At 38.8% G+C, this 26,194-nt stretch overlaps 2 protein-coding genes across 28 annotated transcripts in view; one reads left to right on the top strand and one right to left on the bottom strand.

Moving 5' to 3' along the window:
- The window catches only part of CSPP1 (centrosome and spindle pole associated protein 1), a 143,011-nt gene extending 134,732 nt beyond the window's left edge, over positions 1 to 8,279 (bottom strand). For 20 of the 26 annotated variants that reach the window (XR_011966133.1, XM_072604743.1, XM_072604761.1 and 17 more), the window contains exon 1: positions 227 to 362. The gene's annotated coding sequence lies outside the window, so the exon portion shown is untranslated. Of the gene's footprint in view, positions 1 to 226; positions 363 to 691; positions 806 to 2,908; positions 3,224 to 3,344; positions 3,434 to 8,255 lie in introns of those variants that run through there. The other 6 variants (XM_072604744.1, XM_072604756.1, XM_072604760.1 and 3 more) reach the window with 4 other exon arrangements.
- Positions 3,294 to 25,618, top strand: COPS5 (COP9 signalosome subunit 5). 2 transcript variants are annotated; one of them, XM_072604780.1, is made up of 8 exons: positions 3,294 to 3,821; positions 6,647 to 6,881; positions 7,234 to 7,362; positions 12,708 to 12,773; positions 14,694 to 14,779; positions 18,723 to 18,834; positions 23,100 to 23,248; positions 25,254 to 25,618. In XM_072604780.1, exons 1-8 carry the CDS (start codon positions 3,679 to 3,681, stop codon positions 25,336 to 25,338), a joined length of 1,005 nt encoding a protein of 334 aa, XP_072460881.1. In that variant the 5' UTR covers positions 3,294 to 3,678; the 3' UTR covers positions 25,339 to 25,618. The 2 variants fall into 2 exon arrangements, with proteins under 2 accessions (XP_072460881.1, XP_072460882.1); XM_072604781.1 differs by having other exon boundaries at positions 3,537 to 3,767.
- Positions 25,619 to 26,194: the final 576 nt, after the last annotated feature.

Genomic DNA, 26,194 nt, shown 5'->3' with positions numbered 1-26,194 from the left:
CCGCACAAACGGCTGGAGTTCCCCCGAAGTTGCGGGTTTCTCCCATCCCTAAGGATACACAAACCCCTAAGCGCCGCCTGCCTCCTTCTCTGCCCCTTCGGGGCTCCTCCACAGGCCCACCGCTCCGGTGCCCCGCTGGTCCCAGACCCCGCGTCGCTGCCAGAACCTTCTCTGCGCCAGTCCGGCCCTGACAGCGCCTCCGCTGTCCTATCAAAGTGCCGCTTACCGGTCGGGCACCTCTCGGAGGCCATTCCTGTCACGACACTGCCGCCGGGCTTTCCATCAGACCGAGCGGAGCCAGGTCCGCACCCACGGGCTGGTCCCCGAGGAGCCTCTCCAAGGCTCCAGCCGTTGCGCTCCCCCGCCCAGCGCTCGGCCCGGGGTGGCCCACGAGGCGGCAGAAGCACAGACGAGACTCGGGCCGAGGGTCCCTGGGTCAGTCGTGGCCGCGGAGCGGCAGCTTCTCCTGCAGCTGCGCCTGCACCGCCTCGGGAAGAAGCCCGGGCACCGTTGTCAGGCAACCAGGTGGCAACAAATCCGGCCGCACCCCAGCCCAAAGGCCCGGCCGGCTCCGGGACTGCCCCGGGCCGCCAGGCCAGGAGCCCCCACTCCCCTCCAACACAGGGTCGCGAGCCTCAGGCCGGACAGCCGTTGCCGGCCTAACTCTCCCTGGACCCCGGCGGACTCTTACTGAGGGAGGAAGACGCCCGGACGGGCTTTAGGGTGCCACCACCTCTGCCCACGAGCCCCTGCCAGTGACAGCTCCTCCGCCTCCAGCAGCATCCCCGCGCCTCTGCTAACGGCCGGAGGCGCCCCTACCCCAGGGAGAAGCTGCGTGGGGCAGGGCCTTGCGCCCCCTGGCGCGCGGGAGGCTTCCCTGCTGCCTCTCCTTCCTCAGTTCCCGGGCTGCGGTAACCCGAGAACATCCCGCAAGCACCGGAACTACGGGAACTTTCTTCATGCCAGTATTTCTCCTTCTCTTCTTCTGCCCCAGGGTGGGCCTTTAGATGCTCATCCGCACCACTTCAGGAATTCTTAGATTTAGAAGCAGAAGGGATCTCAGAGGCGAAGCTGGTGCCCCCTCCTTCACCTCGGACCCCTAACCCACTTCCAAGGCCATCTTCTTCCCTGTCACGCGCTCTCACCTTTTCCCCTGAGCTAAGGAACCATTCATGGAGTTCTTGCTGTACATTCTGCCTTGTATTGCAATGTTATGTCTGCTGCCTTTGGCTCTATGAACATGGGAACGTCTCAATCTTTGGATTCCACACAAGACCCAGCAGGCACACAGGCATTTCATAAACATTCAAGGGAAGGACTGTAACCAAATTCACAAGACTATCCTAACAGCTGATATCTGTATAGCGCTTCCTATTTTTCAAGGACTGAGGTAGGCTGCTACTACTTCCAAAGGCTGGCAGTCGGTATCATGCTATATACATGGCAGTGAGAGTCAAATAAGAGAACCTTCTACAATACTGACAACCTCAAATGAACTCAAGTTTCCTATAGATACAGTGGATGGTCAAATTTTAGCAGTCCTTAGAATAGTAGGTTACACGGCACTTTACACCGCTCCCCCTCCATTCTCAACACCTTCCTTTATCTGTAAAATGAGAATGTACTGTATAATCAGCAGTCCCTTCCAGATCCACTTTTCTGCAATTTTAAGACAAAAGGGCCAGAGCCCATAAGGAGAGATGCTCAACTCTGGAGGTCCCACAAAAGAACATGATGAGTTAGGTGACACAGTGGATAGTGTTGGACTTGGAGCCTGGAAGACCTGAGTTTGAATCCTGCCCCAGACAGTAACTGGTTGTGTGAATTCAGGCACATCACCACCTCAGTTTCCTCCCCTGTGATATGGGATAATGATAGCATCTTCACAAGGTGAATGAGGCTCAAATGGAATAACTTATAATAAAGCACTTGCCAAACCTTAAAACATTGCTTAAATGCTAGCTGTTATTGTAGCTCCAGAAGGTGGAAAAATGAAGTTAAAATGAAGCAGGCTTGGGGTCAAAATAAAAACAGAATTAGAACTGGCTGTCTCCCTCACAGTAAGTTTTCAAACAGTCTGGATGACAAGCCACACCTAGCATACTGCTCTGCACATAGTAGGTCCTTAATAAATGTTTGGTGAACTGAATTATAAGACTCTTCTCTGAGGTAGGATTACAGGATCAAGATGCTATTACTACAGGATTTGTTGGTCAACGTCAACCAAATTCATTAGTACGTCTTGCTTATTAATGACAGTCCAGTCCCATTTTACAGTAGAGGTTCAGATCCAGCCCCACTCTACCATCTGGGACGCACAAATAGAAGACACTCAAAATTTTATTTTCACTTCCTCAAGATTCAATTCCTTCAAATGTCCTTGCAGCACAGTATCTGTCAAATCAGCTGCACTCAAAAAAAAAAAAACTGAAAAAATGGTTTTTAAATAAAACTGTTATCAAAATGATCCTATAAGTACCAATATGCAAGTAGGCTTAATGAATAAATGAAATGCATTTATTAAGTGCAAAGCCCTGCTAAACAGTAAGGATATAAAATTCTCAAAATCATCACTTCTTTAACATCCAGTTCCTTCAACTGTCCATGTGCACTGCCTTTTGCCATGGTATCTAAGACGAATCGATCACAGAAAAAGAAAAAAACGAAAATTCCTTTTAAAATATTTTTTAAAAATAAAGCTATTCTTAAAATACGATAACTATCAATAGTCAAGTAGGATTAATGAATAAATTCAAAAAAAAGCATTTATTAAGCGCTTACCAAATTTGAAATCCTGCAAAAAAAAAACAAAACAAAGTGGACTTACAAAGAAATAGTGAAACACTCCCCGCTCTCCCGGAGCTTAAATTCTATTAAGGAGCCTTTAAATCTTCACAAACATACATACACTCGAGCTTCGCGGCAGGAGTTACCGAGGCCTCTTCTGACCGCCAGGGGGCGCTCCTCCAGACAAACTGCAAATACATTCGAGCCCGAGAAGTCCCCGCTTAGGAAAACATTCCGGGTGACATTCCACTCACCAGGCTCCCCTACTCCCCTCAGTCCTCAATCTTCCGAAAACTCGTCATGGCAACTAAATTCCCTTTTTCCTTTCCCTCTTCCTAGCCCTAGGCACGCACACCCACAAATCACTCTTTTCCCACTTGAAAGCCCGCCGCTTTACCGCTTTTAAATACGGTGCCTTTCAGTCATGCGCAATATCGGCCCGGAAAGTACGCAGGCCGCGTAGCGGGACGCAAGGGTCCCGCCCCCTCCGGGCGTCGGGAGGGATTGTACCATTCCTCCACCTGCTAAATAAGTTGTGATAGAATCCACCTACGTACCTCAAAATGTAACGTCTCTTATTTTCTTCCAGCCGTATCCCCTTTTTTTATTCTTGTGGCTTTGTAGCCTCACAACGGCTGCTCACATCATCTCTTGCACCCGAAGACGGACCCCCCCTCCCTACTCTTTCCGAATAGTCGGCGCCGCTCCGATCCCAGGTGCCCGCTGTCAGGGCAGCTCCAAGAACCTGTAACCGAGGCTTGCGTTACGGCAGGGGGCGAGGGTCGCAAGTTCCCGCCCCGCGGCCGGGGAGGCGGGGGAGCCGGAGCGAGGCTGAGGGAGCGGGGCTGAGGGGGCGGGGGCGCGGGCAGGGCCGGCGGCGTCTCCGCGGCGATGGCGGCTTCGGGGAGCGGCATGGCCCAGAAGAGCTGGGAACTGGCCAACAACATGCAGGAGGCCCAGAGCATCGACGAGATCTACAAGTACGACAAGAAGCAGCAGCAGGAAATCCTGGCGGCCAAGCCCTGGACTAAGGAGTGAGGAGGCCCCGGGGGCCGGGGGGGTGGGGGGGGCAAAACTGAAGGGAGGGCAAAGGGAAGGGAAAAGGCCGCGGCCTCCAGGGCCCAGCCCCTCCCCCCATCTCCTCTCCGAGCCAGGCCGCCCCACCCCCACCCCCACCCCCGGGCAGTCACTGATTGGTCGGGAGCTGCCCTGGCAGCGACCTTGAGAGCCGGCGGGGAGCCTGGGGTCATCTCTTCCAATCCCTTCTGTTTCACAGAGTGGGAAACTGAGGCTCAGACAAAGTGACCCTTGTCCAAGGGGGCCTCGGCCCGTCGGGGGCTCCATGACTTGCCCAGGATCTCACCTGGGAGGCTGGCCATCTCTCCACAAATTGGGGCCAAGTGTAGGGGTTCTTAACCTTTTGTCAGGTCATCCTGCAGACATTAAACACCTACTGTGTGCCAAGTTATTTAGCCTTTGCAAATGCAAAAAAAGGCAGAAAAGGCAACCCCAGCCCCCAAGGAGCTCACAGTCTAATGGGGAGACAACGTGCCAAAACAACCGGAGAGAGCCTGGAGATGGGGTGTCTTGTGTGTGCCCTTTGTGTAGAATAGGTGGATCACACTAAGCTATAAGGGGACAGGAAAGATAGGAAGGAGTCAGGTTATCAAGAGCTCTGAACTCCAAATACAGGAACTTATATTTGATATAAATTATGTAAACTAGATGAAGCCTATGCCACCCTTCTCAGAACAGGGTATTTAAATGGATAAAATACATTGTAAGTTCTCTTGAAATTTAGTCACCAGAATATTTTGGGGAAAAAAGATCATGGACCCCCAGTTAAGAACTCCTGATCAAGTGAGTAGTAGAGCTTGGGTTTCAAACCTAGGTCCCCTAACTCTAAAGCCTCAGGGTTTAAGTGTCTGCTCTTAGAAGTTCCTACTATGTTTAGAGCACTATCTGTAATGAATGACTGGGAGCTGCCTGAAGAGTATAATTCCTCTTTCTAAAAATATGTAGAACCATTAAAGATAGATTGTTTAGGCAGAGAATCACAGAATTGCATTTCTAACCCATACCCCAAAGGAACAACAAACCCAACAAGAGGTCATCCAGTCTAAACTTGAAGACCTCAAATGATGGGAGACCTACTACTTCCCAGGAAGCTCATGACACTTCTTCATAACTCTATTCTTTTTTTAATGTATTTAGTATTTTATTTTTCTTCAGTGACATGTAAAAATAATTTTTAACATAGGTTTTTAAAGCTTTGAGTTCCAAATTCTCTCCCTTCCTCCCTCTCTGCTCGCCCCCATTGAGAAGGCAAGCATTTCGATACAGGTTATACTTGCATAGTCATACAAAGCATTTCCTTATTAGTCATGGTATGAAAGAAAACGTAAAGCAAAAAAAAAAAAAAAAACCTCAAAAAAAAAGGAAAAAAATATGCTTCAGTTTATGTTCAGAGATCATTAGTTCCTTCCCTGGGGATAGAGAGCATTTTTCATCCTAAATCCTTCAGAGTTGTCTTGGATCATCGTATTCCTGAGAATAGCTAAGTCATTCACAGCTGATCATCTTACAGTGTTGCTATTTCTTTGTACACATTGCACTTTCCATCAGCTCATGTAAGTCTTTCCAGGTTTTTCTGAGAGCATCTTGTTCATCAATTCTTATAGTACAATAGTGTTCCATCACAGTCACATACTACACTTTGTTCAGCTATTCCCCAATTTATTAGTATCCCTTCAATTTCCAATTCTTTGCCACCAGAAAAGAGCTGCTATAAATATTTTTTTACATTATAGGTCCTTTTCCTTTGTGCTTTTTATCTTCTTTTGAATACAGACCTAATAGTGATATTGCTAGGTTAGAGAGTACGCAGGTTTTATATTCCCTTTGGGAATAGTTCCAAATTGCTCTACAGAATGGTTGAATCAGCATAACTTTTTAGGAAGTTTTTCTTCAGAAGTTTACATTAAGCCTAGGTTTACATCTTTACACTCATTACCTTTTGCTATCATTTTACACGTGAAAAAAGAGGAAAATGGCACCTATTAATAACTTTTTATACCAATGAAGTATGTGCTGTCATTGTCAATAGAGGAAACTGAGGTGAACACATTAAGGGACTTACCCACACAGCCAATAGGTCCACAATTACAGATTCATTTCTTAGCATGAGTATTCTTATCTCCAATTAAAATACAAATACTTTGGGGAACAATAAGTCTCTTTCAGTCATTTATGCTTTAGTGTGTGAAGGTGACAGCAGATCATGTTATTTAGAATTGACTGGGACATTAGAGATCCAACCCCCTCTTTTTACAAATGAGGAAATGGAAAGCCAGGGAAGTAAAGTGACTTGTCCATAAGACACATAGTATATAGGAGAAGCAGAATTTGATGAAATATGCTGTACCTGAAGAGAGGTTACACAGATCCAGTGCCAACAGAACATGTATTTATTCAATCTGTGTACTGCATACATTGTGCTTTATTCTGTGTACTGAAAATGAAAAATACATAATCTGATGAGGTTAGATGCAGCCATGCTAAACTTTCTTGAGGAAAAAAATTACTGTCAAGTGCTCACATGACACTTTTACAAGAACACTGGTTTTTAATTTGAGTTATGGCGTTTTCTGTGTTTATTTTTCAGAACAACAACCTCTTTTATTCCCTACATCCTCCTAGGAGTAATGTTTAATGTTTCCTCTTCCCAGCCATCCCTTCTTCTATTTCCCTTCTCCTTTCCAATTTCTGTCCTGTTTTAACTCATAGCAAAAGCATTCTAGGAAATTGTGCTTTGCATAGTGAAGCTAATTTTACAATATGCTTTGTTTTTGTTTTGTAGCCACCATTACTTTAAGTACTGCAAGATCTCAGCCTTAGCCCTACTGAAAATGGTGATGCATGCTCGATCGGGAGGCAACTTGGAAGTGATGGGTTTGATGCTTGGGAAAGTGGATGGTGAAACTATGATCATTATGGACAGTTTTGCTTTACCAGTAGAGGGCACTGAAACTCGAGTTAATGCCCAAGCTGCTGCATATGAATATATGGCAGCATATATAGAAAACGCAAAACAGGTAAAAAATGGTTTCATGTGAAAAGATTTCACAGCCACTATAAGTGATATACTTGAGATGTTATAGAAAAAAATCTAGCAGTGAACTTTATAGTAAAACTTAAGTTTCAGATTTATTTTCATCAATGACTTTGCATGTAATGTATATATCAAGTAAGATTAAACATAATGCTTTACAGTGGGACTTTTCAATCTCACAAGTCATTGTGCTTATATATTTTAATATTTGTTGTGAAATGTTATCATGTATTCTGTTTTTGCATAATTATTGGCAAGTAACCAAAAGATAGCTGATTCTAAAGTGGGATAAAAGTCTCAGCATTTAATCTGATATTTTCTTACTTCTTGGTTAGGTGGGTCGACTTGAAAATGCAATTGGCTGGTATCACAGTCACCCTGGCTATGGTTGTTGGCTCTCTGGGATTGATGTTAGCACCCAGATGCTCAATCAGCAGTTTCAAGAACCATTTGTAGCAGTAGTTGTAAGTATTCTAATTACTAAGTTCACAAATAGAATTTGAGATTCACTTAAGTTTGTATGTTAGTAAATGAGAATATCTATCCACAGTTTCATTTGGTTTGCCATGTAATCAGTGATTAATACCTGTCAAGAAGGGCTCTGCCATCAGAGAAAGCACTGGAAGCAGTAGTTGGGGTGGGGGGAGTGCAAATCCTGCCTTTCTCTGGGACTCAATTTCAATTCTAAAATAGGAGGGACTAGATCTTCTCAAAGGTACCTTCTAATTCTTAAATTCTGCTAACTCATTGCATGACCATGCACAACACATGTCTGGCAACCTCTTTGCACCTCAGTCTCTTCATCTATAAAAATGGTAGTGTCTTTTACATTGTTGGTCACTATGTGAGAAGAGATAGTGAAATGTATCAAATTCTTTCCTATACCTGGAAATACATTTTTGCCTCTGTTGAAAATGAGAGAAAAAGTTTTCTCCCTGTCCTTCTCAGATTCTAGCAAAGAATCAGTGTTGGAGTATCTGGCAGCCCATGTGTGACTGCCATGCACTAGAGCTTCAAGAGCATTCATGTGGGAAACATGTAGCTTCTATATAACTAGAGTCTCACAGGAACAGAACAGTATAAGTATGATGGAGATGATTGTCTCTCGATACATAAGCTTGAAGAGGACTTACCTGCTTCTTTGGCTTTATGCAAACCTGTGTTGTAACAAGCTAAAATTAGATTCATGTCAAGTTTAAAGGTAATATTTTAAAAAAAATAGATGATAGATCATTAACAGTTGCCCCAAAAAGCATTTTTAAATGCAATACTTTCTCTTTTTCTTATCAATACCTTTTATTTCTCATACCACATTCATTTTCATACATTTCATATCCACATATGCTAATGACTGTACCTTGAACTTTCCTTTGTAACGAGGAAAAACAGTTGAGCAGAGCTGAGTGAGTCCAACAGTTAGGTGATGTTCTGATTCATCTGGCAGCAAGGAAAGGAGTCCGTTATGTGTATCATTTGTTTTTTGGGACCAAAATTAGTCATTGCAACAAATATGATTTCAGTTGCCTTTTTAGGTTGTTTTGAGTTTACATTATGGTTATCAGCAATGTTGTTTTCCTACTTTTACCTCAACACTACTTTATTCTCTATGAGTCATCTCACATTTTTCAGAATTCTTCAGCCATTTTTTTGTAGCACAGTAATATTTCATAACATTCTTATACTAATGTAATGTTTTAGTGCTGTGATCTTTACGTTGAAGTAAAGGTCGAACCTAACCTAAGGGTAAACTTATTACTATCCCAACAAACAGAAACCTCTATAACCACCCATAAAATTAACAGGAGAAAAGCCTAGGGTCTAATTTGATATGAAATATACCAAAAAATTGTCCGATTCCCATGTACTAAACTATAAATCATCTTCACGCTGGTGACATCTAGGGTGACTAGAAAACTTGATATGACACAGACCAACCTGGACTTCTTTTAGCACTTCCTGATTCAGAGTAGAAGCAGGTATTCATCTGTGATGTGAACATCTAAACTGAAGCCCTAGCTTCACTTTGGGATCACTTCTCATGGAATAGGGAAATACATAATTTAGCACTTTTTGCTCATGCTGAGAGTATCTAGTTTTTAAGTGAGTCATACTCCAAAAGAGAGGAAACCTGGTGTAGTAGAAGGAGAATTAGCCATGGAGCCAGAAAATTCTGCCTTTGACACATAATGGTTGTGTCACAACACTCCTTATTGCATGGTTGTGACCCTGAGTTTTCCAAGGCAACAGAACACAAGACTTTGAGTTTGACCCAGGTATCTAGACTATAATCTCTCATTTGGAGATCAGCCAAGTTAAACTTGGAAAGATTCACTGGCCACAGCAGCTATTGTGATTTGAATTAGTACAGAGCTGGGCATACCGATAAATCACAGAGCTTTAAACTGCTGAAATAACAACCCCTGAGTTAGTACTATAGAACTTGAATATCACATATAACTGTTTCTATGAGATTTCTACTTAGAAATGTCTTGAATACATTTTCCTTGGCTCTGATACTTCCAGTAGATATAGGGACTCCCTAAGATCCAGGGCACTAATGGCAGACTTTATTAACATAGGGTAGAGACTCCATTTAACAAGGTGGCTAAAAGGGTGATAGCAACTTCACTTCTACCTCTTAAAATCCTTTATTTCAAAGTTCTGCTCAAGCAACACCTTTAACCTGTACCCTTTCCTTATTCCCAGCTGCTAGTTCCCAATCCACCCCCACCCCCCCAAAAAATTACTGTGTATTCATTTTTTATATTTATTTACAAATTACCATTTGTGGTACAATTTAAGCTTCTTGAGGGAAGGAGCTATTTTATTGTTGTCTTTATATCTCCACTACCCACCATTGTGCCTGACATATTAGAGGCACTTAGAAATGGTGGGTAGATGGAAGGATGGATGGATGGATGGATGGATGGATGGATGGATAGATGGATAGAGGAAGGCTTTAAGGTGCCAGGTGGTAAGGAACTATGGTGGGAGCTTGCAGTTGAGGGAAGAGAGACTGAAGTTGGTTTAAAGAAATGGTGTTGGAGTAGAGTAAAGAGCACACAGGAAAAGTTTCTAGAAGCTATTTAGGAGGATTGTGGGGAAGAGAAGGGACAAAGGGAAAAAGTGAATAGGAAATAGATGCTGTCCCTTCCATTCACTCACTCTTTTCCCATCAACTCCCAAAGGAGAAGAACAGAATAGAGGGAGGAAGAAGCACATCCTTTGTCAAGTAACTCCAACACAGTTTCTTGTTTTCCCTTAATAGCAACGCTAAGGCAAGAGAAGCCATGGTATTAAAGAGGTAGAGATCCCACAGCTATGGCAAGATGAGGTTTTCTCTCCTTTTCTTTCAGTGAGTTCTCCTGGTATTGGCGTGTCATAAGATTTGAGCTGGGAAGGTAGGTAGGGACATTAAGCTAGGCCATAGTAAACTTTTCTCTCTTTTTCCTTATCCTTTTTCCAAGCCATTGCCTCTTCTGTTCTGTAGACTAAACTGTCAGGTCTTTTGGTGGAAAAGTGTGGGAGTAGATCTCAGACATCACTTAAAGGCTTCACTGAGGACCACTTGATAGCATTTCTGATATGTTCAAAGTGTTTGAGATACTATTCAATCATTTTTCTACGAAGCAGGTAGAAAATAATCTTGTAAATAGGTAAATATGGCAAAAAAAAAAAAAACAATTTGAATGTTTTGTGGAAGCAAAAGTCTAGAAACCAAGTATTAGGTGCCTGATGATTGGGAAATACCTTTTAAAAATTGTGGTACATGTACACAGTTGGAACATTACTGATCTGTAAGTAATAACAAATACAAACAAATTCAGAGAAGTTTGAAATGACTTATAGAAACAGATGCAGGGTGAAGGAAATGGAACCAAGAAAACAAAATACACAGTGATTACATTAATTTGAATGGAAAGAACCCAAAAAAAAATTCTGAATGCTGTGTAATTATAATGACCGTGTTTGTCTAGAAAGAAATGAGAAAGTACACCTATCACTTTTCTTTTCAGAGATAGGGGACTATGGGTTTGGAACATTTTATACCCTGTGAGACTTGATTAGTTGGTTAGTTTTGCTAAGCTGCTTTTTTCCTTTCTTCTTTTTATTCTTTATTAAAAGGGATGGCTCCATGGTTAGAAGAGGGAGGGATCAATTAAAACATGAAGGTTAAATGCCTGACACCATACACGAGAATAAAGTCCAAATGGATACGTGATCTAGGTATAAAGACTGATACTGTAAACAAATTAGGGGAACAAGAAATAGTGTATTTGTCAGATTTATGGAGAATGGGGAAATTTTTGACTAAACAAGAGATAAGGAACATTATGAAGTGCAAAATGAATCATTTTGATTGCATTAAATTACAAAGATTTTGCACAAACGAACTCAATGCAACCAAGATTAGGAAGGAAGTAGAAAACTGGGAAAGAATTTTTGCAACTAGTGTCTGTGATAAAGGCCTCATTTCTAAAAAATATAGAGAACTGAGTCAAATGTACAAGAATACAAGTCATTCCCCAATTGATAAATGATCAAAGGATATGAACAGTGAGTTTTCAGAGGAAGAAATTAAACCTATCTATAGTTATGAAAAAATGCTCTAAATCACTATTGATTAGAGAGATGCAGATCAAAAGAACTCTGAGGTACCACATCACACCTATCAGATTGGCTAACATGACAAAACAGGAAGATGATAAATATTGGAGAATATATGGGAGAGTTGGAACACTAATTCATTGTTGGTGGAGCTATGAGTTGATCCAACCATTCTGTATAGCAATTTGGAACTATGCCCAAAGGGCTACAAAAATGTGCATACCCTTTGACCCAGCAATATTGCTTCTAGGACTGTATCTCAAAGAAATCATAAAGATGGGAAAGGGTCCCACGTGTACAAAAATATTTATAGCAGCTCTCTTTGTGGTGGCCAAAAACTGGAAATCAAGGGAATGCCCATGAGGGAATGGCTGAACAAGTTGTGGTATATGAATGTAATGGAATATTATTGTACTATAAGAAATGATGAACAGGAAGACCTCAGAGAGGCCTGGAAAGACTTATATGAACTGATGCTGAGTGAAAGGAGCAGAACCAGGAGAACTTTGTACCCAGCAACAACCACAGTGTGCGAGGAATTTTTCTGGTAGACTTAGCCCATCATGGCAATGCAAGGTCCTAAAAATTTCCCAATAGATTCTTGAGGCAAAATGCCTTCCACATCCAGAGAAAGAACTTTGGAATTGGATCACAGAATGAAGCAGACCATTTTCTCTTGTGTTATGTTTTGTTTTGTTTTCATGGTTTCTCCCATTTTAATTCTTTTATGCAGCATGACTAAGATGAAAATGTATTTAAAAATGTATGTGTAGAACCTGTATAAGACTGCACGCTGTCGGGCAGAGAGAGGGGAGAAGGTGGGGGAGGGAGGGGGGAAAAATCTAAGATATATGGAAATGACTGTAGAAAACTGAAAACAAATTAATTTTTTTAAATTTAAAAAAAAATGAAGGTTATATAAAATAAAATACCAGGAAAAGGTTTTGCAGAATTTTTGAATAAAAATATAGCATGATTTTCCTTCAGTTTCCTAAAGAAATTGAAGCTTTCTATAATCCTACATATCTATAAGCTAATCGTTTATAGAGGAAATTTCTGTTTATTGCAGTGAGTTCAGTGTTTTCTAGAGCTTTTATTTTTGAACTCTCACAAAATATCTCTTACTCCTGGTATTAATTAAACTGTATCTTTTCTATCCTGTAACAGTTGCATTTTAATAAATACTTTTTCATCATTATAGATTGATCCAACAAGAACAATATCTGCAGGAAAGGTGAATCTTGGTGCCTTTAGGACGTACCCAAAGGTAATAAGTTGAACGTTTAGATTATTTAAAATAAATTTGTGTTGAATTTAAGGCTATTTTCTTGAAATTGTATTCATTTCTCTTTCATTTTGAAAAAGAACTTCACATGAAAAATGCATTTTTCCCCATTCTTCAACCTTCAAACCATAGATGTAACAATATTAGCATAATGTCAATCAAATCTCTACAAAATTTGTACCTAGTAAAACAAAAATTCTTCTGAGTTTTTTTACAATACAGTTTTAGGAAAAGATCACTTAATTTATTAAGCACCCTGAAACTGTTTAAATTGGTATTCCTTGCTTGCAGAAGCACGTAGACAGTGTAACACAGGGATTCTTGGCAGAGCAGTGTTACTGAACAAATTTGTAACATACAATAAAATAAATCCTGCAGAGGAAAGAAATGTTCATATGATTGATTGGAGTAGGCTTTCATATTTTAAAATCTGAGTTGAGGAAACACACCCTTTCTTAAAGCTATAATTAAGAATTTTTAAAACTTTCTTATAGGTTATAGTCACATCAATTAATTTCCCTAATCATTTTCTCTGTGGTTTAGTCATTACCACACAATAGGTGAGATTACTAAGGACAAATCAAAAACACTACAGGGCTCTAATCAGCTTTTTGGTACCAGCCATGGTGAACTGCCATCTTTGTGAGTAAATTAAGTCATCCTCCATCAGGTCTGGAACCATCCTCCTGTTTCCCCGTTTACCTTTTACCATGATGCCAGGAGAAAAGTTGAAGTAACTTGCCCATAATGGTACTGGTATAAAGAGTCTGAGGGAAAACTCCACCCCAGGCCACTTTACTCTGAGTCTGTTGTTGTCTGTTATAACATGCCTTCTTTAAGAAGTCTTTACTCTTGCATTATGAGAGGCGATGGTATTGTTTGCAAGATTATTTACTTTACTTTTATTTATGCTGTACCAATGCAGAATGTAAATCTTATTCCCAGAACTGCAAAAAAATTTTAAAGAGAGAGAAAAAACTTGGAATAGTTCCATATATCAATAGTAAAGTCCCCTACATATTCCAGATTTCATACTTTCTGAAATATACTTTGTTTCTAGAATATTCTCTCACCTTTCATTTACCAGCTGCACTCCTTTGACTTTTTCAAATTTCCTCTGATTCCATTTCCTTGAAGAAGCTTTCCCTGACTATAATTGAGAAAAATTAAAATTCATTTTGCCCCAACCTTTTCTTTCCCCCAGTATTTGTCCTTTCACAGGGAATCTGTTATCAAAGTAGAATCGACCATGTTCTAATTGTGGAAAAGCATTCAACCATAATTACTCAAGAAGCTTACATTCTACCTGTGACCACTTAAACATATGCATGTGTATATGTATGTGTGTATATTTATCAATATGCCAATATTCCACAAACTTCTATTGATCAGTAACTTTTAGGAATTCTTTAAAAATGTATGTAGAACAGCTACTAACACTGGTAAGCTATTAAGAGAGTGATTAAAGTTAAATATCTTGGAAATTAATGCCTTAATCCACAAAATAAACTAAACTGCATTTTGGTCACAGTTTCTTAACATTCAATTCAATCCATGGTCCACTGTCTTTAGATTCAAAAGATGAGGTTGAGATATGAATTTATCTGTTCCTTATTTCTGCTGAAAGTACAAAAAAGATGGGCAGTTGTTATATTTCCTACCCCACCCCAAAAAAAGAAAGTAAACTAAATTTATACCAATCTGAGATACTGGTGAATAAGCTTATAAGCCAGACGCAGCTATGGAACCTCAAAAACAGAATAGCTGTGCATTTTTTCTTTAGGTTATAAGAATGTTTTCATGCAGGATTAGGCTACCAAAAATGTTCTTATAAACCTGAAATCTATGTTACCTTGGAAGTATTTTCACAAACTACTGACTTATTGTACATTCTTTGTACAGGGCTATAAACCACCAGATGAAGGTCCTTCTGAGTATCAGACTATTCCACTTAATAAAATAGAAGACTTTGGAGTACATTGCAAACAGTAAGTAATTCAGAAAAGAATAGGAAAAGTAAACCTTTTTTAAAATGGTTGCCTTAAGCAACTTTATGAAAAGAGAATAACCCCGTAAACTTTGAGTTTTGTTTTCATCCTTCCACATTCTCTTCCAGTTTTTTAATGAACTTACATATCTATATTTCAGTAAATACTTGCTATTTTGTTCCTTTTTCCATTTAACCTTATTTGTTACATTTTCTTTTGTACTATGCATGTAGCAACATAGCTGTCAAAAATGAAGAAAATGAGGACTATATAGTAGCTCTTATGTTAACAAATCATAGTTGGAGGTTTGGGGGGCCATTTTTCTCTTGTTGGGTGTGTGAGTACTTTACTTTTTTTTTTTTAACCTGTTACAGTGTTACTATTAAGTTTCATTTGCTAACATTTATTAAGTGCCTACTGCATGTGAGGCATTGTGCTGGACTCTGACCTGAAGGAGCTTACATTTTAGTATGGAAATGAAACAAACACATGCAGAATTCAGTTAGTGCCACAAGATAGGTATAAACAAAGTGCCGCATGAAATGAGAGCAGAGCGATGTACTATCTTTCATTTTAGAAAAATTGTCTTTGATTTTTTTCCTGACACCTTTTTAGCCTGTTGGTTTCCCTTGAATTACTAAAATATAATATACAATGCAACAAATCTATTTTTTTGTAGAATATGATGCTAAAAATAATAGTAGCTGGCATTTATATAGCACTTTAAAAATTTGCAAAGTGCTTTTACATATAATATCTTCTTTGATCCTTACCACAACTCTGGGAGGTAGGGGCTTATTATCCCCATTTTTTATAGATAAGGAAACTGAGTCTTAGAGTGGTTACCCAGGGTCACACAGCTAATAAGTGTTTATGGCAGGATTTGAACTCTGATCTTCCTGACTCCAAGTTTAGCAATATGTATGCTGTGCCACTTTGCTGCCACTAGTCCCTGGAGACAACAAAAAGCTAAAATAAATACAGTTGTTGCCTGCAAGGAGTTTATAGCGTACTGAACAGTAACACATTAGAGAGTTGAAAACTTAAATGCCATATGAAATTTGAAGATAGAAGTTCATTACCAGTTTGGCAGAAGCCAGGGAAAGGGATAGTAGGGAATCAGAGAGATATTCTAGAGGATTAAATTGGGCTTTAAAGGATGGGTAAGAACTAGCAGGGTAAAAGAAAGAAGGGTATTCCAAGCATAGGAAACAGCCTGAAGAAAATCAGAGAACTATGAGAGCCTTTTAACTTGGCTCTAGGATATAATACATGAAAAGAAGAAACAGAAGGGAAGATGGAGTAAAGCATCAGATTATGGAGTCCCTTGAATTCCAGGCAAAGATGTTTGAAATTATTGACACTTTTCTGCCCAGTACTGACATAAGATCTATGCATAAGAAAGACCTGGCAATATGAAGGATGGATCTGAGGGAAAAGAAAATCGAGGCTGGAAGACTTTTAGAAAGGCTGTAATAAGGTAGACAACTCATGATAAGGATTTGCATTAGGAAATTGGCAATAGGAATGGCGGAAGAGGGAACAAATTGAAGAAATGTTAAAGAGATTTAGTTGATAGAAATTTATTGCTGATTGACTCCTGCCTCTTTCCCCTTACATTAAAAAATAACCCCCAACATAGAATATCTGATGAATGGTACCACCACATATAAAAGTAGTGAAATCAAAAGAAGTAATCTAGGCTGGGTCAGGGTGGGGACAGAAACTTATTAAGCACTTATTATGAACAAAGAGATACAGAGAGACAGAAATCACTCCCCATGGAAGAGTTTACATTCTGTTGGGGAGAAAGATATGGAGATGTGACATCTAGAGACATCCTGTAAGCTATAAAACATGTGGGTCTGTAATTCAGAAAAAAGAAAATAAGAGATTGGGGAGTTATTTGCATAGAATTGATAGGTGAAACTGTGTGAATGAATGAGATTGCCAAGAGAATGTAGAGATAGAAGAGTCAAGGAGAACAAAAATTGTCTTTAATTACTCGGTGAGGAATACCTCCGTTAATTGTTTGGAGCCTGAGGATTGTGTGGAAGACTGGAGAGTATCTCAGTGAAGCTAAAGAAAGAGAGAATCCAGAAGGATCCTGGCAGTTAAGTAATAGCCAAAGTTGCTGAGAGGTTAAGGAAAAGAAAGACCTTTTTTTAAATTAAAATTGGTAATTAGCAGGGTTTTACTAATAGTTTCAGTAGAATGATAGGGGCAGAAACCCACTTACAAGGGGTTGAAGAGATAGGAAATGGAGGCTGACTTGGTGATAATCCTAAATCCTTGAATAATATTCAGGGAGAGTCCTTATCTAGCCCCTATGGAAGAAGGGGTTAGCCCCTCCACAGAAGTCTCTAAAGAGGCAAAGATTTAGGATCATTCCCCTGATAAGACTGCCATGGAAGGGGAAATTTTGGTATGTGACCAAAGAATGTTTGAGGGAGTAACAATATGGGGAAAGCCACAGTAGATCTCAGGACAGACTACGTGCAAAAGGCTTATGACTACTAAGTCCCTTTACTGCAGATGACCATGGTGTGTAAAGAAGAATTGGTGACTGTGCCAGAAATCCCATAACATATGCTATCACCCTGGTGCTTCTGGTGCTGCTCTAGCTCTTCTGCCTTACTTAGAGGTGTGACCTTCTGTGATGGCCCTCATGTTCCTGATGCTGTTTCTCTGCATTGTCACTAGCTGTCATCAGAAGACCCACTGTGAACATGCCAAGTGCCATGGCATCTTAAGACCTGGGACTTGGTCCTTCTAGAAGAGTTAAAGAAAAACCTAGAATTTCTTGTCTTTGTTATCTTTCAATTTTTGTGGTCTCCTTCAGAAAACCATTAAGATTTTTTTTTATCTTTTGCTTTTGCCATCTTTTTAGTTTAGTTTTTTCCTTTTTTTCTTCCTTGTACTATCTATGCCAGGCTCCTTAGATTGGAGCTTAGGATTGTCCAGTGAAAGCCTTAAAGCTAGAAGGTCTTCTAGAAGAAAGGTGTGAAGATTGAAAATTCCCAAGTGTAGCTGAATCTATGCTAAAAAATGTTTAACAAAAAATTTTTTTTAATAGAACACAACATAGATAATGTTAATTTGTGGTTTTCTAATATGCAGCCCACAGGGATCCTTTCTATTTGAGTTTGACACTGCTCTAGATCTTTAGGACCTTGCCACCAAAGCATGGGATGTGATAGAATCACTGTCTACCCAGGTTTCCCCTTCCATCCCTCCACTCCACCAAGCGGGTAAGATAGGCAGCAGAGCTGTCCCCAGGTCCTGGTTTGCCCAGAGAACTAAGGCCAAGCTGTGCATCTTTTTGGTGGCCTCTGGCCATATTGATGTTCACTTTAGGGCATAAAAATAAGCTCATGTACATGGAATTGGGGACCCTCAGACCAGATAACTGTCCCAAGGTCATGTAAATCATTATATCCTGCCCTGCTTACCAGCATGGTTTCTGTATGGAAACTAGACTGGCAGCCTCTACCTAAACTAAGTGTTGCAGTGTCCTAAATGAATATCCTTTTTGTGTTATAGCTATGTTAACTATTAAATGATTAGTGAGTATCTCATTTTGTTCCAATACCAAACATAACACTGATAGGGAACCAGCCTAAGTCATCACTGCCTGTTACACATGATACAGCTAGAATATTATTTTCAGAATGGTTATTTTTTAGGTTCATTGAGCTAGATACCACTTCCAGATTATAATTTAGAATTGATTATAATTTTTAACTAAAGCTGAAAAAGATAGCCCATTTGAAATCTGTTTTCCAAAAAGGATAAATCATATTTGTGAGCTTGTTTTGTTTGGAAAGTGAAATAAAAATATGAAACCACAAATGGTAGATGCAGTTCACATATTTAAAAGTAACTTCTTTAAAATGTAGTTCTTTTATTTGTCATTTAAATTAACTTAATTTTCATGTAATAGGTACTATGCTTTAGAAGTCTCTTACTTTAAATCATCTTTGGATCGCAAATTGCTTGAACTTCTGTGGAACAAATATTGGGTAAATACTCTGAGTTCTTCTAGCTTACTTACGGTGAGTATCAAAATTTTAAAGGATACATTTTGAATTTTATCTAACTTACATCCAATCACTTTTCTTGTGAGAATATAAGGGTCTATGAGAAATATTTATATTGCCAAGTAAGTTTTATTTTTATTTTGTAAGTGTACAGTAACATTTTCCATATCCTACATATCCATAACTTCTACTAACAGTATGAAAAATTAAAAATAAGTCCTTCGAGTAACATAGACTTCTCAACATGTATACTAAAGTTCATTAAATACAGCTTTATGAGCTCCATGAAGCATCATCCTTATTCTTCACCATAGTTCATGCTGAAGAGAAATCTTATAAAGAAAATTAATATGGAAAGATTTTCAAATGTAGTACTAGACTTCAGAGATTTGACATTATAAAGTAATTCTGGAAATGTAAGAAATGCTGTAATCACACTTGTCAGTGTACCTAAGTTAGTTAATGGTTTCATTGTGTCATTTGCGAATTTTCAAGAAAAGAGGGAGTTTTTCCCCTCTTGCTTGCAATACACACTAGTTTCCATCAGGTGGCAATAGATTTACACAAGTTCCTGTGGGAAGTTTTTAGTCATCTTCAGTCTCATCCTACTCTTTGTGACCCCATATGGGGTTTTCTTGGTAAAGCTACTGCGGTAGTTTACCATTTCCTTGTCCAGTTCACTTTCCAGATGAGGAAACTGAGGCAGACAGGATTAAGTAATTTGTCCAGGGTCCTACAGCTTGTAAGTGACTGGGGGCAGATTTGAACTCAGGAAGATGAGTCTTCCTGACTCCAGGCCAGCCACTTTATCCACTGTGCCACTTGGGAGCCAGGGGGGTGGGGGAAGCACACAATATGATTTTGGAAATACTGGCTCTTAAATTCCAAGCCTTTTTTTTTTAAGGTTGTTGTAGGGGTTTTTTGGGGGGGAGGGGTGCTATATTTATTAAAAATCTAAAATTTTTGTGTTTACATTATTAATTTTAGTTAACACTGAGTAATGTAGAAATGAAATAAATACATAGGTAAATACAAATCCTCCTAAGGTACAGTCCACAAAATGTGAAACACCCTTGCCGCCACCTTCTGTTTGATATACATCAACTAATTCTTTGAGGCCCATCCCTATGAACCTTTCTTAGTTTTTAACAATTGTTTCACCCCAGAATCAGCATGACAGTAGGTAAGTTAGAAAAGTGAAGGCAGAGTTTGTTAGTCAAACTCTGGAAATACATCTTGAAATAGAGGAGATAACAATGGCTCCCCCAGTTTGGAGGTACAAAGGGTGGGAATCAAGCAAAAAAACTTTCCATAGTGTGGTGTAATGACTACAGTACTGAATTTGGAACTCAGGGGACCTGGGTTTGAATCTAACATTTTCATCATGATTACATCACTTGATTAAGAGCTATACAACTACATGAAGATTGAAAAAAATAAGCTCTTCAACCCTTGGGACAAAGAATAGTGGAAAAGGTAGTGATCTTAGAGTCAGATACCTAGATCTCCATCCATACTTTAATCCTTGGAATCTGTGTGACTTTGGGTAAGTCACTTAACTTCTCAGAGCGTCAGCTACCTCACCTGCACCTGAGGATGCTATTCGTTATCCCATCTTTCTCACAGGTGTTTGAAGTACTGGACTGTGGTGAGGGCCCTTAGTTTTGGCCTGGATCTGCAATGCCATTTCTGAAGCAAACTCTCCACTGATACAGATCCGCAGCTTTTCCCCCAGGAGCTGCCTAGAGCACTGAGAGGGAAAGTGACCCGCATAGAGTCACACAGCAAGTATGTCAGAAACAGAACTTGAACCCGCATCTTCCTGACTTGGTGGCCATTTCTGGGGGGACATAATCTGTTCCTCCAGATATTTTAAAATCATAGATTATGAGGATTAAACTTGTCGTGCTCGACCCTGGAAGGGAAAGTGAAAAGAATTTGCAGGGAAACTAGTTTCTTCTTGATGCAAGAAACTAAAGCTTTCTAAAAGTGGAATGAGGTAGTGAGTTTCCCATCACTGGAATCATCAAGCAGAAGCTAAAGGAACACTCATAAAATGTAGAAGGAATTTCTGCTTGCGGTTATGGGTTAAACTAGATGACCTCTGGAGCGCCTACCAGATCTGAGATTTTATGTTTCCTGTTAGTTGCGTAGGAACTTCCCTGTTTGCACACAGTGGGCTCCTAATAAATATTTGTTGAGATATGCCATTTCAAGTGAAATAAAATTATTAATACTACCCACACAATGACCTGCATTTTGTTCAAATAGGCTGCCTGTTTTTATTGGTACTAACATTAAATTATTAACAGAAAAAAATAGTATACAATGATCCCGAGGACTGTGTCATGCTGCCTGTTCAGGCTCTTGGACAAATAACTGCATTAGTATTCCTTCTATCCCTTTTTAAAAATGCTAGTTTTTCCTTTTTTGTCTATCAATGCATTGCATTGTTTTTCAAGGAAAAATAATGTAAGTATATGTTATCAGTCAGTCAGATATTAAGGAACTTCTCCACACTGAGCACTGCTATAAAGCACAAGGGGACATCTGCTGCCTGGCAAGGAAGTCCCTGACATGTACTTGAAAGCCTGTCAGAAAGTGACTTTTTTCATTGAAATTCATTATCTCCTACATTCATTGCTTTTTTCCAAAACATTAACATCTTTTGTTTTTACATCACTTTCATTTCCAAACATCTCTCTTCCCCTCCTCCCAAGAGATGAAAGAGGAGAAAAAATATTCTGCAAAACTAACTAGCTCAGGGTCACCTGAATCTGACCAGATATGCAGGGTTTTTTATCCGTAGGTTCCCATCCCTGCAGAGAAGAAAAGGAGGTGCATTTCCTCTGTTCTTTGGGGTCAAGCTTCATCATTTTAATTCAATAAAATCTGACCTTGTTTTGTTACTGTTCTTTGGACATATGGTGTTGTAGTTGTAGCTGTTGTTTTCCTGATTCCTGATTTTCTGCTTACTTCACTTTGTGTCAGTTCTTCTTCCCAGTCCTCTAGATTATTTATATTAATATTTCTTACATGGCAGTAATACTCGATTAAATTAATACACAGTGATCATTTGGTTAGCCATACTCTCGTTGATGATCACCTACTATTTCCATTCTATGTTCATTCTTAATGATGTATGTGAAATGTAATTGGTGTAGTCTGTTGCAGAAATAAAGCATTCTGGTCTTATCTAAGAAGGTTATGGTTCAGTAGTTTTGTGTTTCTTTTGTGAAAGGCTCACTAAACCTGAACTATTCTATCAAACTTCTGAAAAAAATTTATTCTAAAGCATCTGATCTGAATAAATCTAGAAAAGTCAAATAGACTTACTCTAGAGAGCACTGATTTGAATGCACAAGGAAGGTCAGTAGAAAAAGAAAGGTGACTCTAGTATGTGTGCTAGCTGTGAAACAGTAAAATAGTTGAATTTTATTTTCCCCATCCTTTTTTAACCTCTGGTGTTTATTGGTTTAGAGTACAGGGATAGGGAACCTGCAGCCTTGAGGCCACATGTGGCCCTCTAAGTCCTCAAGTGCAGCCCTTTGATTGAATCCAAATTTCACAGAACAAATCCCCATAAAAGGACTTGTTACAAAATAATCATGAAGATTTAGTCAGGAAATGCAATGTCCCTTTAATATTGTCTTTTTAAAATTTAATAAAGTTGACATGTCTTAAACTAGGAAACTTTATTAAACTAGTGCCCAAAAAATGCAAATGACAGTTTAAAAAAATTATATTGCAGTGAGTACCAATACTAGCAACTCAGCAGTCTTTCAAAACAAGTGATAAGTTTACACAAACAGATCTACCCAAGCAGGGTCATAGAATTTAATCCAGAAGCTTCAAGCCATGATTGGATTAGTTTTATGATTTCTTGAATATTTTATCGTTTTCTCTCTTCAGTTTGTTCTAATTCCTGATGATATTTAGATTAAATGAGGGAAATCTGAAGTTGAGTTTTATTAGTAAAATGTGATCTTATTTTATTAAGACTAGTTTGAAGAAAGAAAATAAGACAAAAATGGAATTCATGATGTAAATCAGATTTTATGTAGTTGACTTTCTTTTGAACAGTTTTTAAAAGTTTGAAGTTCTGCCTCAGCTAGCCATTTAGATTATATGCCAAAATTTTAGGAAATAGCACATTGTTTAATAAATTTTCTACCAAATATAATTGAAGGGAAAATGTAAATTGTCTCGGTGATAGAGAAATGTGTCCTCTGGATGAGTAAGATGTTAAATGTCATTTTCTCACCTCCTTCCCCCCACAGAATGCAGACTATACCACTGGACAAGTCTTTGATTTATCTGAAAAACTAGAACAGTCAGAAGCCCAACTTGGACGAGGGAGCTTCATGTTGGGTTTAGAAACACATGACCGAAAGTCAGAAGACAAACTTGCTAAAGCAACAAGAGACAGGTAAGGACATATGAATTCTTGCCCTTAGTTCCTTTTTATTTTCCCACAAAGTAAAACTTCCCTCTTCATTTAATTCAGTAAACACTTATTAAGTGCCAGGAACTATGCTAAGTACTAGGATTACAAATAAGAAAAAGAAAGACTGCTTGTACCCTCCTTGAGGTTACAATCTGTGGGGAAAGACAGCACACCAAAAGAAGCTGGAAAGTGGGGGGGAGGGTAGGAAGAGGCTCTAGGTAATGGTTACCTGTCACTGGGGCATCTTGGTCCAAAAACTTCTGACCAAGCTGAGCTGTAGGTATAAAGTAGCTGCATTCCAGATTGTTTTACAGATATCCTTATTGTAAACTTCATAGCCATCCATAAAAAAAGAATCAAATAAACAAAATAAGGGGTGAAATCTTACATCAGTCCCTTAGCGTTTAACAAAGGATACAACAATGAATTAATAAACAGCAAGCAAAAAAAAAAAAAGGAATGTTTGTTCTGTGATCCCTTCCAAATCTTTCTGTTTTTAAATCTGGCTGTTTTGTCTTTCTATTATATAGACATGCATGCCATCCATGCATCTAGACATATGCATGTGCACATATATACATGCACACATGTGGCACATGTGTCAGTGTTTGTAAAAAGTTAAATACAAAGTAGTTTGAGAAGGAAGGACACTAGTACTTGAAGGTATCAGGAAAGAAAGACCAAGGAGTTTTTGGGGTGAAGGTTAGAAGAGAGAGTGCACTGGAGGCATGAAGAACAGGAGATCTACAATCATGTGCAGAACAAAGAAAAGGGCACAGTGAAGGATGGGACGTGATTTACGTACCAGGGTCCTGGGAAGGTAGATAGAGGCAAATTTGTGAAAGGCTTTAAAAGCTTAACAGAAGGCATATCTTATTCTAGAGGCTACAAGAAGCCACTGGAATTAAGTAGGGGAATGACATGGTCAGAGCTTTGTTTAAGGAAAGTCTTTTTTGACTGGGCAAAGTTGGTAGTTGTATGGATAGAGAGAAGGAGTCAGATGTTGTAAAGGTAGAAATAAAAAGAATTAGCCTCTTCATTAGGTATGTGGGATGAAATTAGCATTAATGATAACACTAAATTCTTTGAATGTGCAATACTGTACTCATAGTTTTTAAATGTTCATTCATTTGAATCTGCCTTAAATTATAAGAATTTCTTTATATGGCAACTCAATGTAGCAAATTTTGCTGCTACAGAATTGATCATATTAATTTGGGAGGAGCAGTTAGGTGGTGCAGTGGATAGAGCACCAGTGCAAGAGTCAGGAGGACCTGAGTTCAAATCTCACCTCAAACACTTGACACTCACTAGCTGTGTGACCTTGGGCGAGTCACTTAAAGCCAATTGCCTCATCCTGGGTCATCTCCAGTCATCCTGATGAACATCTGGTCACTGGATTCAGATGGCTCTGGAGGAGAAGTGAGGCTGGTGACCTTTACAGCCCTCCCTCACTCAAAACAAAGTTAAGTGCAAGTCATGTCATTTCTCTGATGGCACGGTCTTCTTCAGCAACAAAGAACAAACACACATTAATTTGGGAACTAATTTGTAACCTATTACGTAGAAACTCGCTTTCTAAAGCATACTTGAAGGCACAGAGGGATAATTAAACTGATATGATATCATTTTAACCAATTCAGTAGTGATCTTTTAGGAGAAACTGTTTTATCAAGTAATGGAAAACATGGGAGATAATGTGTAGAATATTGTTTTATGGAAAAATTTTTAAGAATATCTATTTTTATTATTGATATTAAGGGATGCCTTTGTGAAGACTGCTTATATATATGTGTAGTTTTCCTTTTATTACCTAGCAAAATCATTATCCTCTAACCATTAGTGAACCAGATTTTGAGTAAAAGTGTTGTTTTCCAAACATATTTAGATAAATTAATTGAAGATACTAAAAGTCAATTAAAAAATAAAAACATTGTACTCTTACATAGCTTTCATTTGTGCATATTTGTTTGTATTTTTTCCTCAGCTGTAAGACCACCATAGAAGCTATCCATGGATTGATGTCTCAGGTTATTAAGGATAAACTTTTCAACCAAATTAATATTTCTTAAAGAATACCATCAAGTAGTTACTCATTTCTGCCTTCTTAGAGGTATTTCTTTTGTTTGACAGCTAGTATGAGAAAAATACTCAAGTTAACACTTTAAAATTGGTCACCAAAATTCTGATTTGCAGAGCAAAGTGCTTTGAAATTCTGTTAGTTGTATTAAAAATATTGCAGATTGCTTTGGAAAACTTCTTAAGAAGAACTAAAGAATTGTCACTTAGATATTGGCTTTTAGTTATTTATACTGATCACTGAGCTATAATAAAAGTGTCTTTAAAATGAAAGATTCTTTTCTTTGTACTTGCATTATTCTAATGTTCACAAGAGAAGCTTGTATAAGTTTAAGGAAATCCTTAGATTTTTGAAAGATTTTGCCATTTCTTTCCAACCTTATCACAAGCATTTGATAAGACTTTGTGACACCTTATTTCAGAATCACATTCTCCCAACTCCTGGTTGTATTCTGTTAGTGAAAAGTAGAAATCTCTTTAAAAATGCAGTTTAAAGTCCTCCATTTCTTCTAAGATACTTTCCCTAATTTCTCATCATGAAATATTTTCCTAAAAAAGTGAAGCAATCTAGAGATGACTTAAAATATAACTTTTGAAAATGACATTATAAATTGAATTATAAATTATAAATAAATTATATATGTATATAAATTATAAATAAAATGACATATAAAACTAATTTCATTAGTTTCCATTTATATTTAAAAACTAGGGGTGCACAGTCTCATATTGTTGGAGCCTGTCTAGCACGTAGTAAGAGCATCATGGAATTTTAATGCAATCCAGCTATATGGGATTGTATTTGTCTATTGAAATTTGATAGTTAATTTTTTTTCACTCCATATGGAA

The sequence above is a fragment of the Notamacropus eugenii genome, chromosome 4, assembly GCF_028372415.1.
Source record: "Notamacropus eugenii isolate mMacEug1 chromosome 4, mMacEug1.pri_v2, whole genome shotgun sequence".
Taxonomy (NCBI): Eukaryota; Metazoa; Chordata; class Mammalia; order Diprotodontia; family Macropodidae; genus Notamacropus; species Notamacropus eugenii.
This window is presented reverse-complemented; position numbering and strand designations above follow the sequence as displayed.

Excerpts from the sequence above, each read along its gene's own strand:
- COPS5 (XM_072604780.1), top strand. The coding sequence starts at position 3,679 with ATGGCGGCTTCGGGGAGCGGCATGGCCCAGAAGAGCTGGGAACTGGCC. Across the intron at positions 12,774-14,693 it reads CCTTTAGGACGTACCCAAAG|GGCTATAAACCACCAGATGA; the intron begins GTAATAAGTTGA and ends TTCTTTGTACAG. Across the intron at positions 14,780-18,722 it reads TTTGGAGTACATTGCAAACA|GTACTATGCTTTAGAAGTCT; the intron begins GTAAGTAATTCA and ends TTCATGTAATAG.